General features: G+C 36.4%; 1 protein-coding gene across 5 annotated transcripts in view; it reads right to left on the bottom strand.

Moving 5' to 3' along the window:
- Positions 1 to 9,406: 9,406 nt before the first annotated feature.
- LOC100355280 (GLIPR1-like protein 1) overlaps positions 9,407 to 19,564 on the bottom strand; it is a 49,530-nt gene continuing 39,372 nt past the window's right edge. For 2 of the 5 annotated variants that reach the window (XM_070051468.1, XM_070051471.1), the window contains exons 4-6: positions 19,440 to 19,528; positions 9,667 to 9,777; positions 9,407 to 9,579 (exon numbers count right to left, since the gene is read on the bottom strand). In XM_070051468.1, coding sequence (XP_069907569.1) covers positions 9,488 to 9,579; positions 9,667 to 9,777; positions 19,440 to 19,528 — 292 coding nt within the window. In that variant the 3' untranslated portion in view covers positions 9,407 to 9,487. The remainder of the gene's footprint in view (positions 9,580 to 9,666; positions 9,778 to 19,439; positions 19,529 to 19,564) is intronic. The other 3 variants (XM_070051469.1, XM_070051470.1, XM_070051472.1) reach the window with 3 other exon arrangements.

Below are 19,564 nucleotides of genomic sequence, written 5' to 3'. Positions count from 1 at the left end.
TACTAAGAAGAGATTTCAACTATTTGCACTGACATAGACACACTAAGTATAAAGTATAGTTTAAGACAAGTCTTACTGTTAATTCTCATAGTACAGGGGGCTGGTGCTGTGGTGTAATGAGTAAAGCAGCCGCCTGCAGTGCTAACAACCCATATGGGTGCTGGTTTGAGTTCTGGCTGTTCCACTTCCAATCCAACTCTCTGCTATGGCCTGGGAAGGCAGTAGAAGATGGTCCAAGTCCTTCGCCTCTGCACCTGTGTAGGAGACCTGGAGGAAGCTCCTGGCTCCTAGCTGTAGTTTGACACAGCTCCAGCCATTGCAGCCAGTTGAGGAGTGACCAGCAGATGGAAGACCTCTCTCTCTCGTTCTCTCTGCCTCTCCTTCTCTCTCTTTGCATAACTCTTTCAAATAAATAAATGAATCTTTTAAAAAAATTCTCATAGTAAACTCATTAAGGACAGAGATCCAATGTGGGGAGCAAGTGCACAGTGACTCCTGTTGTTGATTTAACAACTGACACTCTTATTTATGATGTCAGTGATCAGCAGAGGCTCTTGACATGAACTGCCTAGGCTATGGAAGCCTTTTGAGTTCACAAACTCTGGATCTTGAGCATTTTTTCATGTGATTGTTGGCCATTTGGATTTCTTCCTTTGAAAAATGTCTGTTTAAGGCCTTTGCCAATTTCTTCACTGGGTTATCTGCTTTATTGTTGTTGAGTTTCTTGATCTCTTCATATATTCTGGTTATTAATCCTGTATCAGTTGAATAGTTTGCAATTAATTTCTCTCATTCTGTCAGTTGCTTGTTCACTTTGCTGAGTGCTTCTTTTGCAGTACAGAAGCTTCTCAGTTTAATACCATTTGTTAATTTTGGCTTTGATTGCTTGTGTCTCTGGGATTTTTTTTACAAGAATTCTTGCCTATGCCAATGTCTTGCAGGGTTTCCCCAATGTTCTTTAGCAATTTGATGATATTGGGTCATAGAATTAGTTCTTCAATCCATTTTGAGTAGATTTTTTGTGTAACATGAAAGGTAGGGATCTTGCTTCATACTTCTGCATGTGGAAATCCAGTTTTGCCAGCACCATTTGTTGAAGAGACTGTTGTTGCTCCAGGGATTGATTTTAGTTCCTCTGTCAAATATAAGATGGTTTTACATGCTTGGATTGATTTCTGGTGTTCCTATTTTGTGCCATCAGTTTATTCATCTGTTTCTGTACCAGTACCAAGCTGTTTTGATTATAACCACTTTGTAGTATGTCTTGAAATCTGGTATTGTGATGCCTCTGGCTTTGTTTTTGTTGTATAAGATTGCTTTAGCTATTCGGGGTCTCCTGTGTTTCCATATGAATTTTAGCATCACTTTTTCTATATCTATATATGTCCTTGGTATTTTGATCAGTATTGCATTGAATCTGTAATTTGTTTTTACAAGAATGGACATTTTGATGATATTGATTCTTCCAATCCATGAACATGGAAGATTTTTCCATTTTTTTTGTATCTCCTTTTATTTCTTTCCTGAACGTTTTGTAATTCTCATCCTAGAGATCTTTGACATCCTTGGTTAAATTTATTCCAAGGTATTTGATATTTTGGTAGCTATTGTGAATGGGATTGATCTTAAAAGTTCTTTTTCAGCCATGGCATTGTCTGTGTATACAGAGGCTATTGATTTTTGTGTACTGATTTTATATCCTGCTAATTTACCAACCTCTTCTGTAAGTTCCAGTGGTGAGTATTGGCATTCTTGTCTGGTTCCAGATCTCAGTGGGAATGCTTCCAACTTTTCCCCATTCAATAGGATGCTGGCTGTGGGTTTGTCATAAATTGCCTTGATTGTGTTGAGGAATGTTCCTTCTATACCCAATTTTCTTAGAGTTTTCATCATGAAAGGTCATTGTATGTTATCAGATGCTTTCTCTGCATAATCATATGGTTTTTATTCTTCAGTTTGTTAATGTGATACATCACAATGATTTACTAACAAATGCTGAATCATGCCTGCATACCAAGGATAAATCCCACTTGATCTCGGTGAATGATCTTTCTGATGTGTTGTTGGATTTGATTTGCTACAATTTTGTTGAGGATTTCTGCATCTGTGTTCATCAGGGAAATTGGTCTGTAGTTCTTTTTCTCTGTTGCATCTTTTTCACGTTTAGGAGTAAGGTGATGCTGGCTTTGTAGAAATAATTTGGGAAGATTCCCTCCCTTTCAATTGTTTTGAATACTTGACAAAAATTGGAGTCACTTATTTTTTAAATATCTGGTAGAATTCAGCAGTGAAGCCATCCAGTCTTGGGCTTTTCTTTCTTGAGAGGGTCTTTATTACTGACTCAATTTCCGTCTTTGTTATGGGTCTATTTAAGTTTTATGTGTCTTCGTGGCTCAATTTAGGTAGAATGTATGTGTTCAGGAATCTATCCATTTCCTCTAGGTTTCCCGTTTTGTTGGCATACAGTTCTTTTTAGTAATTTCTGATGATGCTTTGCAGGGAACAGTATTCTGGGTTGACAGTTTTTTTCTCTTAAGACTTGGAATTTTTCTCACCATTCTATTCTAGCCCTTAGGGTTTCATATGCGAAGTCCACTGTGAGTCTAATTAGAGATCCTCTGAAAGTAATTTGGCATTTTCTTGTGCACATTTTAGAATCTTTTCATTATGTTTTACTGTGGAGAGTTTGATTACAATATGTGTCATGGTGTTAAATATGTTAAAATGTATAATTGTATGCCTTAGTCAGTGTTTGGTTGCATATATTAACAATCTGTTTAAATCAATTTACAGTCCTCCATTGTCTACAGAGCAATATGTTTACAAATAAAAATGTCTTTGTTCCTGTACTTCACAATCTATCAATTGAGATTAAATTCTCATAGTCATCTTTGATTGTGCCCTCTCTAATGTCAAATTCAATGTTAATCCAATTATTTTATTTTACTTAGAATGGTATAAGTATTTAATCTTTGAAACTGAAAAATAAACACCAACAAATGATTATTTTTCAATATTTGTTCTCTTTTTCTGATTCACTATAAGCTATAAATGTTTATAGAAGTGTATTGATAGATCAGGAACATTATCTGTTCTTTATAATGTCTCTTAGATTTGTTGTTCTCTGTTCTTTAGGAACACCAATTCATAGATTTATCTGCCCCATCTTTTTCATTAGTTTTTTCATATCTATTTTGATTTTTGTTTTTCATCTTTGTGTTCCAAGAGAATTTTTTAAGGTAGTCTTAGACTTGCATTCTGTGTTTGACAAAATATGTGTTTTCCCAGAAACCTTTTATTTAAGGTATACAAACTTCATGCATTTCACAAATACAACTTTAGGAACATATTATATTGTCAGGTATGAAATAAGAAGCTATTAAAATTTTTGTCTTCAAGTTGCTCTTGATTAAAAAAGCTGCTATTTTTAAAATAAGACATTCTCTCTGCATCCTTCTATATATATAATATGTGTTTGTGTATTATATATATGTATTCTATAGCTATATATAAATACAACACATATATAGGTGAAACATTTCAACACAGGGTGGTAGTTGATAAATGTTATAAACAGGCACATATAAAGTTGTATGCAAGTTTTGGACATGTGAGAAAACGTCTCAAGATGCTGATTTTTTATCATTAACTCCAGATGAGTACTTTTATCATCATTTAGAGGATCATTAAGTTCATTTTTTTTCTTTTTTTAAGATTTATTACTTATTTATTTGAAAGTCAGAGTTACACAGAGAGAGAACGAGAGGCAGAGAGAGAGAGTACTCCTCAATTGAGCTGCAATGGCTGGAGCTGCGCCAATCCAAATCCAGGAGCCACGAGCTTCTTCCTGGTCTCTCACATGGGTGCAGGGGCCCAAGGACTTGGGCCATCTTCCACTGCTTTCCCAGGCCATAAAAGAGAGCTGGATCAGAAGTGGAGCAGCCAGGTCTCGAACCAGCGCCCATATAGGATGCCAACAGTGCAGGTGGCAGCTTTACACACTATGCCACAGCACCGGCCCCAAGTTCATTGTTTTCTTTAGGGATAACAGAAAAAATAAAACATTCAAAAAGTCAAAAAATTAGACAAAAATACGGGTACATGATACAGCAAATTTGAAAGCAAACATTTTTGAAAATAAATTCTAAGACGACTTAGAAATTTCTTAAATCCATGGATTATACATAAATACAATATAGAAAATAAACACATAAGATCTACAGGTATTCCCTCAAGAACTGCCTCCCCACCCAAGTACAGCAACTGTTGTTTAACAATTGCCTATCTATGCATTTCTCTCTCTCTCTCTCAAAAAAAAAAAAAAAATACACACACACACACGTTCTAGATGTGGGCCCCAAAAGCATCTTTAGATGATGGAGTAAGGACAACTGTGATAATCCTACAAACTTCCTGGTGGGCAGTTTGCCTGTCTGCAGTGAGGGCACAGACATCAGTATCGTAGTCCTGGCTGTTTCCTGGAGCAGAGCAGGGAAGTATCCAGCTTCAGCTCACAGGGCTTCTTTTGATCAGGCCAGTCAGGTTTTGGTTCTCAGTGACTCCAGTCAGAAAGATATGGTAACAATTAGAAACGTTAGTTTGCAGAGTTGTAGTCAGACATTAGAGGAAACAAGAAGAATTGACAAAATGTGCAAGATGACAGGATCCAGGTTGGTTTACATGTAGGTTCTATAACCTCAAGGACAATGAACAATTAAAATCCAATAACCCACAAGGATGTTCTATAGTTTTCCACTGAAACATGAAAGTATTTTTTGTAGTCATTCCTTTCTTGATAAAAATGAGCTAAAGTCAGGTTATTCTGCTTTACAAAATAAGTCTGGTCTCATTAGATTTGGTTTCATTATTGACTTTAATGCAGAAATCATAGTAATGGACTGCAAAGGCATTTTTAAAATTTGCTTTGCCAGAAATTTTCATTAGAAATTTCATTAGAAATTAGACTTTCAAAGGTTACTTGAGGCTAGGAAGCTAGGCCAAGAACTCACCACTGAGAGCAAGAGAGACGGTGAATTTCATTCTGTTTTCATCCCCAAATGCCTGCAACAGCTTGGGCTGGGCCAGCTGAAGCCAGGATCCCAGAATTCAATCTGGGTTTCCCAGGTGGGTGGCAAGGACCCAAGTGCTTGAGCCATCACTTGTTGCCTCCCAAGGTATGGCATAAACAGTAAGGTAGAATCAGAAGCAGAGTTGACACTTGAACCCAAGCAGTCTGACATAGGGTGCAGGCATTCCAAGTTGTGCTTCAATTATTACATCCCAATGTTGTGCCAGATGCCCTCTCAGACCCTATTTATTTTTTTTTTTTTTTTTTTTTTTTTTTTTTTTTAATTTTTTTTATTTAATTTATTTTTTTGACAGGCAGAGTTAGACAGTGAGAGAGAGAGAGAGACAGAGAAAGGTCTTCCTTCCGTTGGTTCACCCCCCAAATGCCCACTATGGCTGGCATGTCAGACCCTATTTAAAAGAAAGCAATGGACTGTCTTCTAGAAAATTCTGCCCACCAGTCTAAGGAAGTTATATTAAAAACAGATAGGAAAAAAATGTCATATGGGAAATCACGAACAGTAGCACCATTAGAAAATTGTATGAAGAAGTCAATAGGAATTTTTTATATTTAAAAAAGCCTAAAGCTAGTGTAATTAAAATAGTCATGCTACATCTATTCTTTTCACATATAATAGATCAAATGTTACCAGGTTTCAGGATAAAACTGGGTCTCATGAATTAAAATACAACTATCTTTATTAAAATCATAAAACTTTTGTGGAATGCCAAAAACTTGAGTGCACTCTCCTAAGATATAACAAGCCATTCATTGACATCTGGGGGCTAGAAGAATGTAGGAATTTATTATGTAATGCCCAGAATAAGGAACTAGGTAGCTGTTGGTTAATCCTGAACTCCCCGAGGGATTAAGTGTGGTGAATCTTACAGAATAAAATTGGAGGTGAGTGGTATGCAATCAGCTTGTCTGTAGGTCTCTGGTTGATCCTCAGTGCACCTGGACTTCCTTTGATCAGTGATAGGAAGCTTATATGTTCTTCTGAAATGCTATTATTGCAAAGTGGATTGCAGCCTGCCTGGGGTCTAGAGGTATGCTGATTATTTGATCCGAGTTTACAGTTCCTGTGAAGACTCTCAATATGAAATCTAGAGTAGGCTGTTACCTTTAGGGGTGATCATGTCATTCTGAATTTTATCATCATGTAGAGCCAGCCTGACCTTATAAAACTCCCTTATTTTAGTCAGATTTACCCCAGAAGGTCAAGGGTGGTTCAACATTTGCAATCAATAAACATTATAAATCACATCAATAGGATTTTTTTTTTTGGACAGGCAGAGTGGACAGTGAGAGAGAGACAGAGAGAAAGGTCTTCCTTTGCCATTGGTTCACCCTCCAATGGCTGCCGCGGCAGGCGCACTGCGGCCGGCGCACCGCGCTGATCCGATGGCAGGAGCCAGGTACTTATCCTGGTCTCCCATGGGGTACAGGGCCCAAGGACTTAGGCCATCCTCCACTGCCTTCCCGGGCCACAGCAGAGAGCTGGCCTGGAAGAGGGGCAACCGGGACAGAATCCAGCGCCCCGACCGGGACTAGAACCCGGTGTGCCGGTGCCGCAAGGGGAAGGATTAGCCTAGTGAGCCACAGCAGCGGCTCATCAATAGGATGTTTAACAAAAACTTTATGATCATCTCATTAGATGCAGAGCTGCCCACCTGAGACTACCTATCCATCAAAGGATGAACTCAGAAATGCTTGATTATATGATCTTTTAAATGCAATTTTGGATTTGATGTGCTAGTATTTAGTTGAGAATATTTGCATCTATATTCATTAAGGAGATAGATGTTTAGTTTTCATGTTGTGTCTTTGTTTGGTTTTGATATCCATAATATATAGGCCTCAAAAAAAAAAAAGAGTTTGGCAGAGTTCCATTCTGTTCATTATTTTGGAATAGTTAGAAAAATATTGAAGTTACTTCCTCTTTTAATGTTTTGTCAAATCAGTAGTAAATTTTTCAGGTCTTCTTGGGCTTTTCCTTGATGAAAGATTTTTGATTATTGCATCAATCTCATTGCCATTTTTATGGGTCTGTTTAAGTTGTCTATATCTTCTTGATTTAATCTCAGTATATCATATGAATCCAGGCATTTATCCATTTTTTCGAGGTTTTCCAGTTTAATAGTATACAATTTTTCAAAGTATTTTCTTTTGATCCTTTGTATTTTGGTGGTGTCAGTTGTAATATATCCATTTTCATCTCTAATTTTATTTATTTGAGTTTTCTCACATTTTTTTCTTTGTGAGTCTGGTTAGAGGTTTATTTTGTATATTTTTTCAACTACTTTTTTGTTTTGTTATCTTTAATTTTTTAGTTTCAATTTCATTTATTTCTTCTCTGATGCTTATTATTTCACATGTCCTGCTGATTTTGGGTTTGTTTTGTTTTTGTTTTTCTTAGTCTTCAAAATGCATAATTAGGTCTTTGAGACATTTCTCTGGTTAATATAAACACTTAAGGCTATTATTAATGAAAAACCTCAAAATTTTATGAGAAGAGCATAATGACAATATAATACGTAGAGAAGTATACTCTATGTGCATGTCATTTTATCTTTGGTCTGTTTCAAACCACAAATTAGGAAGCAATTCATTGTGAATTTGTATTCTAACAATGTAATAGTTAAAACACTTCAAAAGTTTACATTACTAAAAGGATAATGACTCCATATTTATGATGCTAAGTGGCAGTGTGGTGGTTAATTTTATGAAGTCAATGAGACTATACAGTGATGACCAGTTGTTTGGTCAAGCCCCAGAGGCTGATGTAAAGGTATTTTTAAAGGTGTGATTAAAATATACAACCTTCGGGCCGGTGCCCCAGCTCAATAGGCTAATCCTCCACCTGCGGCACTGGTACCCCGGGTTCTAGTCCCGGTTGCCCCTCTTCCTGTCCAGCTCTCTGCTGTGGCCCGGGAGTGCAGTGGAGGATGGCCCAAGTCCTTGGGCCCTGCACCTGCATGGGAGACCAGGAAAAGCACTTGGCTCCTGGCTTAGGATCAACGCGATGCACCAGCTGCAGTGCGCCAGTCGCAGAGGCCACTGAGGGGTGAACCAACGGAAAAGGAAGACCTTTCTCTCTGTCTCTCTCTCTCACTGTCCACTCTGCCTGTCCAAAAAAAAATTTAAAAAAATATACAACCTTCAAGTAAATTGAGTTATCCTCCTTAATATGCATGGGACTCATTCCATCAGTTGAAGGGCTTAAGAACACAGATTTAGTTTTCCTGATGAAGGAATTCTGCCTCACAACTACAGCCCAGAAATTCTGCCTGTTTCCAGCAGGTGGGTGCAAGACTGCAACACCAACTTTTACTTGAATTCTCATCTTTCTAGCTTGCTTTACAGATTCTGACTTGTTTGCAAAAATAATTCTGTGAGTCACTAAAAATCCCTTTCTTCCCCTTTTTGTCTCTTTGCCCCAGATATTCTTAGTGTTTCTTTGGTGAACACTGACCACTGTCAGCAGATTTGAAATTTAAAACTACTTAGATTCATTTCATCTTTTATTACTTTGGATTGTAGTGGGAATCTCAGAGAGACAGAATACAAAGGCTTTTAACAAGAAAGAATTTTATTCCCTATGCTGGCAGTCCCAGAAGATTTGTATCTGAAGTCTGGGCCCTGAACAAAACAGGGTGTTGCCTTACAGACCCTGGCAGAAACAACTGTAAGCTTTTATTGTTTGTTTGTTTACATATTTGGTTAAACATATTTGATTGGATAGTTAAAAACTGTAGCACTGCTTCTGCAACCATTACACAAAGGTACACCTATGTGTATTAGATTTGATTTAGTTGACCTAGGTGCAATTGTAGCATTACTTTGACAGCTCCCTCTGTGCCTCCCCCAGCCCCCATTTCCCAGAAAGCCTCTGCTGCCCTACAGTTTCTGCCTTTAGTCATTTTTTTCTACCTAAGGAGAAGGGGGTCCCTGCCACAGAATCAATTAAAGAGGTAATCTATTGGCCAGTATACACAAAACATTTATTACTCCTTTAAAAATACATGTTAAGATGGTCTTACATGTAGTTAGCTGAGGGTGCACATGGATGCAGCAGCCCAAGGACTTGGGCCATCTTCTAGTGCTTTCCCAGGCCATAGCAGAGAGCTGGATCAGAAGTGGAGCAGCCGGGTCTTGAACTAGTGCCCATATGGGATGCCAGCACTGCAGGCGGTGGCTTTACCCGCTATGCCACAGTGCTGGCCCCAGGGATTTTTATATAGAAACTATTTTAGTTAAAAAATAAACTTACAACTTTAGCGCTTAACCATCTTCTATACTGTATCTTTTGAATCAAAAACAAACATTGTCTTTAGATACAAGAGTATCGAAGCTTTAATAGAGAATTAAATTGATGAAGAGTGACATTTGGTCATAAATTTTTCCTTTATTGACATATTAGAAGATTCTCTGGAGAAGAAAGCTGAGGCTCACTAGATTACATGCCATAGCCTGAGGTGCTCTGGCCCCTGGGGTTTCATTTGGACGAACTGTCAATAAAACACAACAATTAATGCTCAGTTTAGTTTCAAGGGGAACAAATACTTAAATCAATACTGAAATATTTTGATACATACTGGTATTGGTATTGGTATTGGTATTGGTATTGGTATTGGTATTGGTGTTGGTATTGGTATTTGTATTGGTATTGGTATTGATAATTTCAGGCATAACAATTTGTGGAATTCCTAAAGCAGAAAAAAAAGTTAATATTATAAAATGAAAAGCATTCACTTTTTTCCTGGCTTTTAGAGTCTGACAGTCAATCTAGAAAATTTTGTTTTACCTTTTCACTTAAGAAAGATGAAAACATCTTACTCAAATGCTACAGTGTTTCAAAATCTTTTTGATGCCACCTACCAGTATGTCAACAAATACTTCTAGAATATCTCTTGTATTGTAGGCATAGAAGTCTAAAAATAGGCAAAACTATAAAGTAGCACTTCATTTCTGGCACTCTGCCATGCCCAGTTCACATCCCTGAAAAATATAATTCCCTCTTATGGACTTTTGGGTACTTGGAATCCCCAATTAAGTATCTCATTCAGTTCTTTGGTGGTCCTTGTTCTAAATTTTTGCTCCATGTCCTTTCCACAAATTTTTCTTCCTTGTTCACTTTTGTAATAGGATCCTCTGCTCTGTTCTAAATTTGTTTTCTTATTTCATTGATTTATATACATATATATTTTTATATATTATCATTTTCTATTGTGTGGAGAAAGGAATAAAATAAAGTCCCTTTCATTATAGCAAAGGTTGAATGGTGGCAAATCTATCATCAGTTTCAAAACTGAATAAATAAAATGAATAAAAATGTTTATTTCAAAGAATGGCAAGCCCATGAGAAATACAAACTGTATCAAATGATAGAAAATAATGAGGAACTTAATTACAATAATAGCTAAAATTTACTAAAATATTTTGGGGGTTCAAAATGCTTTGACTTATATTTAATCCTCTGACTCTCCTCCTGAGTTAAGCCATTTGACTTCCCATCCTAGATATGTCATCATCAAGCTATGATTCCTGTCTCTCAGAAAGTCATCCAACAAATTTTTATATCTATATCTATATCTGTATCTCTATCTATCTATCTATCTATCTATCTATCTATCTAAGATAACCAATAAAAAGAGGCAAAGGCACAAATCAAAAGTCTTAAGACTTAAGTGGAATATAACTATAGACAGAGCAGAGGCAAAATTATAAAAAATTCATTAAATCTTATGTATAACAAAGTTTGCTAATGTTACCTCTAAACCTGAATATCATGTAACCATGAAGTAAATTAAATCAGCAATTTAAAACTTAAAGGCACACAGCATACATGTGCACACACACATATACACAAACTCCCCCAGAACAAAATACACCAAATAGGCTTATAGAGAATGTTTCCCAAACATACAAAAATGAAATAATGAGAATTGTGCACTACCCATAACTAAATGTAAAAAGAAGCAATATTCCCAATTTCCAACCTCTTTTATAAGACTACTACAACCTTAAATTCAAAATCATGTATGGAGAGGTAAAGAAGGAAAATTGTAGGCCAATTATAATTCTAAAATTAAATGCCAAAATTACAAAAAAAAAGTGAATAAGAAGCTAACCATTTATATATGAAACCTCATGACTAAATTGGTTTTATCACAAGAATGAAAGAATGACCCACTCTTGGATTAGTGGGTTATTACTTAACTCTCAATATCTTTTGAAATTTTACATGTGACTGGGTTGCATTATAAATCTTTGGATAAAGTTTATAACATTGACACATTAAAGATTTAAAAATTGAGTGATTTGAAGATATGCATAAAAAATCTAAAATTAAACATTCATTCAAGTTAAAAATTAATAGAATAAGGGAAAAATAATAATTTTATATCCTAGTAATGAGGAATAATTTAAAGTAATCTACATCAAATATGCAAAATGATGGAACATGGCTTTTATATTGAGAGGAAGATACCATTATCACAGTTTATGTTCAACTTTGCACTTGATAATTGTCTATTTTTAGGAGTAAATAAATAATGGATATAAAGATTAGGAGAAATTTCAAAATTTGCAGTTATTTTTAAGTAAATAACATGATTTTCATTGTAGAAAAATTAACTAATAGAAATAATAAGAAAGTTTGGTAAGATTCCTGTATAGCAGACTATTAGACAAAAGCATTAATATTTCAGTAAATCAGCAAAATCAATTTGTAAATGAAATTTAAAGCATGTATAATAACAATAGGTACATGTTACCAAGAAATCTCCTGTGCAAGATCTCTACTAAGAAAATTTCAATGTTTAAGTGTAAAACAATTTTTTTTAACTTTCATTTAATGAATATAAATTTCCAAAGTACAGAATATGGATTACAATGGCTTTCCCCCCATAATGTCCCTCCCACCCGCAACCCTCCCCTTATCCACTCCCTCTCCCCTTCCATTCACATCAAGATTCATTTTCTATTCTCTTTATATACAGAAGATCAATTTAGCATACATTAAGTAAAGATTTCAACGGTTTGCTCCCACACAGAAACATAAAGTGAAAAATACTGTTTGAGTACTAGTTATAGCATTAAATCTCAATGTACAGCACACTAAGGACAAAGATCCTACATGAGGAGTAATTGCACAGTGACTCCTGTTGTTGACTTAACAAATTGACACTCTTGTTTATGGCCTCAGTAATCATCCTAGGCTCTTGTCATGAGCTGCCAAGGCTATGGAAGCCCCCTGAGTTCACTGACTCTGATCATATTTGGACAAGGCCATGGTCAGAGTGGAAGTTCTCTCCTCCCTTCAGAGAAAGGTACCTCCTTCTTTGATGACCCATTCTTTCCACTGGGATCTCACTCACAGAGATCTTTCATTTAGGTTTTTTTTTTCCCCCAGAGTGTCTTGGCTTTCCATGCCTGAAATACTCTCATGGGCATTTCGGCCGGATCCGCATGCCTTAAGGGCTGATTATGAAGCCAGAGTGCTGTTAGGACATTTGCCATTCTATGGGTCTGCTGTGTATCTCACTTCCCATGTTGGATCATTCTCTCCCTTTTTGATTCTATCAGCTAGTATTTGCAGACATTATTCTTGTTTATGTGATCCCTTTGGTTCTTAGTCCTATCATTTAAGTGTAAAACAATTAAAATGACTTCAATAAACCATTTTATTGTTGTAAATAGTCAATGTTGTAAAAATATTAATTATTCCCACATTTGTCTATAAATTCAATATAATTCCAACCAAAACCCAACAAAGTCATCTATGGAATTAATACACTTACCCTAAAATTAATGTGTAAGACCAAAGGGCCAAGAATAGCCACATACATTCTGAATAATTTGGAAAAAGAACAAGTTGAGGGAACATTTCCACTTTGGTGTCAAAGCTCACAGTAGCTGATGGGCAATGGTTGCTTAAATCTTTTGCATGAAATAGCTTAAGCTCTAATTGACCAGAACTAGAAAATTCCAATAAAGGACCATTAAACATTGTTGAGAAGCATTAGAGGTTCACTAATCCAAAACACTGGAAAAGATCAGCATTCCAGAGCTGAAGGCCCATAGAAAGAGGTCAACAGGGTTCAACATCCTGGCTACATTAACCAACAATTCAGCTGGGTTTGAAAAAGCAGGATGGCTTCTTTGGAAGTTTTCTCAAAGTTGCCGGATGATCTAGATAAGGGAAACTGGAATACATAAGGTCGATGATAATGAAGCTTAGTGTTTCAATGAAACAATAACAAAAATTACAGAGGAGAGGAGACAAGAGCCAGAGAATGCTTTGACTTGTTAACCACATGGACATCAAATCTGATTTTCATTTCATTATAATAGGAAGTAATTGAGAACTTTTAGAAAAGAAATATTTGAGCTTATTTTCTCTGTGTAAAACAATTTGGAGTAAAGGAAGAGGAGAAGCAGGAGATTTCAGGAGGTTCAGGCAAGAAATGACAGTGGATTGGATGCTGGGAGGAAGAGGAAAGGAAAACCATGGATGTGTCATTGTAATTTGTTAACCCTTTGACTAGAAATCATTAGTTTGTAAACAGAAAGTAAATAGTAAGTTTACTTTAGAACTGTTTAGAATTAAATTTGATATTAGAAGGATCGTCCTAATATAATTTTTATATAATTTGAACGTAGAAAAAATTCGTATCCCATAAGGCTAAAAAAAGAATTACAAAAAGAGAACACATCTAGTAATAGCAGAAGAGATGCAGAAAGTCATTTTGGTGTTGTATTCCAGTCACTAATTCCTCTTTCTTCTCCAAAGGCACACTATCACTATCCTGACTCCAAACAAATTGATATTGCCTGATGTTGAGCATTATATAATTACAATAATTTCAAATGCATTATTTTTGTGTCTGTCTTCTTTCCTGGTACTCGTCATTGCCTCCATTCACAATTTTCACTTTTCTTTCACCAAGAATTTATACATTGACCCTTAAAAGAATCTTTGTTTAAGAACTCAAATGCTGATGATGGAAGAGAAGCATATTTGTTTTAAATCAGAATTCATTTGGACATTGAATCAGTCATTATTCTAATAACAACTAGAAAAAAGAGTTGAATGCAAACAAACATAAATAAGAAGCATTTCAACATGACAGAAAATCTCTCTCATGAAAATGAAATCTTAAGGAGGAATCAAAATGAAATGAGGAATTTAGTAGAACATGAAATTGATATTGAAGAGAAATCAAAATGAAATGAAGAATTCAATAGAACAAATGAAAAACACAGTTGAGAGCTTTAAAAACAGAATCAGTGAGATAGAAGAGAGAATATTGGACTTAGAAGACAGAGCAGAGGAAAGTATACAGTCAAACCAAAGAAAAGAAGAGGAAATTAGAAATCTAAAAAATATTGTTGGGAATCTACAAGATATTATGAAAAAAAAACCCAACATTTGGGTTCTAGCAGTTCCTGAAGACATGGAGAGAGAGAAAGGATTTGAAGGCCTTTTTAGTGAGATACTAGCGAAAACTTCCCAGGTTTGGAGACAGAAAGAGACATCCAAGAACAGGAAGCACACAGAACTCCCAATAAACATGACCAGAAGAGATCCTCACAACAACACATTATAATCAAACTCACCACAGTGAAACATAAAGAAAACATATCAAAAAGAAAAATGTGCAAGAGAGAAACATCAGATTACTCTCAGAAGATCTCCAATTAGACTCACAGCAGACTTCTCATCAGAAATCCTACAGGCTAGAAGGGAATGGCAAGATATAGCCTAAGTACTAAGAGAAAAAAACTGCTATCCCAGAATATTATATCCTGTAAAGCTCTCATTTGTGAATGAAGATGAAATAAAGACCTTTCATAGTAAACAGAAATTAAAGAATTTGTCACCACTCGTCCAGCCCTGCAAAAGATGCTTAAAGATGTGTTGCACACAGAAACACAGAAACATGGTCATCGATACGAAAGAAGGTAAAGGAAGAAAATCTCTCAGTAAAAGATTACAGGAAGTTCAAAGTATATATTAGAAGTATCTTTGGAAAAATGGCAGGGCAAAGTTACTATTTACCAATAGTCACATTGAATGTAAATGGCCTCAGCTCTCCAGTTAAAAGACACAGACTGGCTGAATGGATTAAAAAACAAAGTCCATCTATTTGCTGCTTACAAGAAACGCATCTTTCCAACAAAGGTGCATGTAGACTGAAAGTGAAAGGTTAGACAAAGATATTCCATGCCAACAGAAATCAAAAAAGAGCTGGCGTAGCCATCTTAATATCAGACAAAATAAACTTTAACACAAACTGTTAAGAGAGACAAAGAGGGGCACTATATAATGATTAAGGGATCAATTCAATAGGAAGATGTAACTATTATAAACGTATATACATCTAATTACAGGGAACCGGGTTATATAAAAGATATGTTAAGGGACTTAAAGGGAGACTTAGACTCCAATACAATAGTATTGGGGGCTTCAATACTCCACTTTCAGCAATGGACAGATCAACAAGACAGAAAATCAACAAGGAAACAGCAGATTTAATCAACACTATAGACCAAAAGGATATAACAGATATCTACAGAACTTTTCATTCTACACTTGAAGAATACATATTCTTCTCAGCAGTGCATGGAACCTTCTCTAGGATTGACCACATACTAGGCCATAAAGCAAGTCTCAGCAATTTCAAAAGAATCAAAATCATACAATGCATCTTCTCAGATCACAATGGAATGAAGCTGGAAATTAGTAACTCAGAAATCTCTAGAGCATATGCAAACACATGGAGACTGAGCAACATGCTCTTGAATGAACAGTGGGTCACAGAAGAAATCAAAAGAGAAATCAAAAACTTTCTGGAAGCAAATGAAGATAACAACACAGCATATCAAGACTTATGGGATACAGCAAAAGCAGTGTTAAGAGGAAAGTGTATAGCAATAGGTGCCTGCATTAAGAAATTGGAAAGGCACCAAACAAGTGAGCTATCAGTGCATCTCAAGGATCTAGAAAAACTGCAGCAAACCAGATGCCCCCCCCCAAAAGAAAGAAAGAAAGAAAGAAAACTAGTAGGAGAATAGAAATAATTAAAATCAGAGAAGAAATCAAGAGAATTCAATCCATCCAAAAAAAATTACAAAAGATCAGCAAAATGAATAGCTAGTTTTTTGAAAAAATAAACAAAATTTACACAGCATTGGCCCAACTAATGAAAAACAGGAGAGAAAAAACCTGAATCAATAAAATCAGAGATGAAAAAGGGAATGTAAAAACAGGCACCACAGAAATAGAGTCATCAGAAATTACTACAAAGAGTTGTAAGCCAGCAAACAGGGAAATCTATCAGAAATGGATAGATTGCTGGACACATACAACCTACCTAAATTGAACCATGAAGGCATAGAAAACCTAAACAGATCCATAACTGAGTGAGAGATTGAATCAGTAATAAAGGCCCTCCCAACAAAGAAAAACCCAGGACCAGATGGATTCACTGCTGAATTCTACCAGACATTTAAAAAAGAACTAACTCCAATTCTTCTCAGACTATTCAGAACAATTGAAAGAAAGGGAATCCTCTCAAATTCTTTCTGTGGAGTCAGCCTCACATTAATTCCTAAACCTGAAAAAGATGCAGCATTGAAAGAAAATTGCAGGCCAATTTCCCTGATGAACATAGACACAAAAATCCTCAATAAAATTCTGGCCAATAGAATGCAACAACACATCAGAAAGATCATCCACCCAGACCAAGTGGGATTTATCCCTGGTATGGTTCAATGTTTGCAAGTCATTCAATGTGACACCACATCAACAAACTGGAGAAGAAAAACCATATGATTATCTCAGGAGATGCAGAGAAAGCATTTGATAAAATACAACACCCTTTCATGATGAAAACTCTAAGCAAATTGGGTATAGAAGGAACATTCCTCAATATAATCAAAGCAATTTATGAAAAACCCACAGCCAGCATCCTATTGAATGAGGAAAAGTTGGAAGCATTTCCACTGAGATCTGGTACCAGACAGGGATGCTCACTCTCACCACTGCTATTCAATATAGTACTGGTAGCTTTAGTCAGAACCATTAGGCAAGAAAAAGAAATTAAAAGGGTACAAATTGGGAAGGAAGAACTCAAACTATCCCTCTTTGTAGATGATATGATTCTTTATTTACAGGATCCAAAGAGCTCTACTAAGAGACTATTGGAACTCATAGAAGTGTTTGGCAAAGTAGCAGGATATAAAAATCAATGAACAAAAATCAACAGCCTTTGTATACACAGGCAATGACACAGCTGAGAAAGAACTTCTAAGATCAATCCCATTCACAATAGCTACAAAAACAATCAAATATCTTGGAATAAACTTAACCAAAGATGTCAAAGATCTCTATGATAATTAAAAATCTTAAAGAAAGAAATAGAAGAGGATACTAAAAAATGGAAAAATCTTCCATGCTCATGGATTGGAAGAATCAATATCATCAAAATGTCCATTCTCCCAAAAGCAATTTATAGATTCAACGCGATACCAATCAAAATACCAAAGGCATTCTTGTCAGATCTAGAAAAAATGATGCTGAAATTCATATGGAGGCACAGGAGACCTCGAATAGCTAAAGCAATCTTGCACAACAGAAACAAAGCTGGAGGCATCACAATACCAGATTTCAGGACATACTACAGGGCAGTTGTTTTCAAAACAGCATGGTACTGTACAGAAACAGATGGATAGACCAAAGGAACAGAATAGAAACACCAGAAATCAATCCAAACATCTACAGCCAACTTATATTTGATCAAGGATCCAAAACCAATCCCTGGAGCAAGGACAGTCTATTCAACAAATGTGCTGGGAAAACTGGATTTCAACGTGCAGAATCATGAAGCAAGACCCCTACCTTACACCTTACACAAAAAATCCACTCAACATGGATTAAAGATCTAAATCTACAACCCGACACCATTAAATTATTAGAGAGCATCGAAGAAACCCTGCAAGATATAGGCACAGGCAAAGACTTCTTGGAGAAGACCCTGGAGGCACAGGCAGTCAAAGCCAAAATTAACAATTGGGATTGCATCAAATTGAGAAGTTTCTGTACTGCAAAAGAAACAGCAAGGGAAGTGAAGAGGCAATCAACAGAATGGGAGAAAATATTTGCAAACTATGCAACAGATAAAGGTTTGTAACCAGAATCTACAAAGAGATCAAGAATGGGCCATCGAAAAAGGAGGTACCTTTCTCTGAAGGGAGGAGAGAACTTCCACTTTGATTATGGCCTTGTCTAAATAAAATCAGAGTTTGTGAAGTGAAGAGGCTTCTATAGCCTTGGCAGCTCATGACAAGAGCCTCGGGTGATTACTGACATCATAAATAAGAGTGTCAATTGTTAAATCAACAACAGGAGTCACTGTGCACCGACTCCCCATGTAGGATCTCTGTCTTTAATGTGTGGTACCGTGTGAATTAATGGCAAAACTACTACTCAAACAGTACTCTATACTTTGTGTGTCTATGGGTGCACTCTGTTGAAATCTTCACTTAATATATACTTAGGTGATCTTCTATATATGAAGATAATTGAAAATGAATCTTGATGAAGAATGGGACGGGAGAGGGTGTGGCGGATGGGATGGTTGCGGGTGAGAGGGAGGTTATGGGGGGAAAAGCCGCTACAATACAAAAATTGTACTTTGGAAATTTATATTTATTAAATAAAAGTTTAAAAATAAATAAAGGCCGGCACCGTGGCTCACTAGGCTAATCCTTCGCCTTGTGGCGCCGGCACACCAGGTTCTAGTCCTGGTCGGGGCGCCGGATTCTGTCCCGGTTGCCCCTCTTCCAGGCCAGCTCTCTGCTGTGGCCTGGGAAGGCAGTGGAGGATGGCCCAAGTGCTTGGGCCCTGCACCCGCATGGGAGACCAGGAGAAGTACCTGGCTCCTGCTATCAGATCAGCGCGGTGCGCCGGCCGCAGCGTGCCAGCCGTGGCGGCCATTGGAGGGTGAACCAACGGCAAAAGGAAGACCTTTCTCTCTTTCTCTCTCTCTCACTGTCCACTCTGCCTGTCAAATAAATAAATAAGAAAATATATATAAAAAAAAGAATGATTTCAGTCAATAATCTTGTGGAGTGCAACAGCAAATTGGATCACAGTTTTACTGTCTGTCCCTTAGCTTGAGGAGGAAGGATAATCTAAATTCAAATATGATCATTTATGACAAATTATTTATATTATTGTATTGTAGCTGTCAAATCTTGTTATAAATTATAAACTTAAGGAGCCACATTTTAACAAGTAATGAATTTATGGAAGCTTTATTCTTCAAATAAATGTAATCATTTATTTTTCTTTTTTGCTTACGGCAGAGCTTCTTTACACATTCCTCTTTTTCTTCACACAGAGAACAAGGAGCTCCTGTTTTGTAGGGGTGTTGATTTCGAAAATTTCCTCTGTGAAAAGAGAAACATTGATTACCAATTTTCAAA

The sequence above is a fragment of the Oryctolagus cuniculus genome, chromosome 11 (genome assembly GCF_964237555.1).
Source record: "Oryctolagus cuniculus chromosome 11, mOryCun1.1, whole genome shotgun sequence".
NCBI classification, from domain to species: domain Eukaryota; kingdom Metazoa; phylum Chordata; class Mammalia; order Lagomorpha; family Leporidae; genus Oryctolagus; species Oryctolagus cuniculus.
Note: the sequence above shows the minus strand (reverse complement) of the source record. Positions and strands in the feature narration are given on the sequence as shown.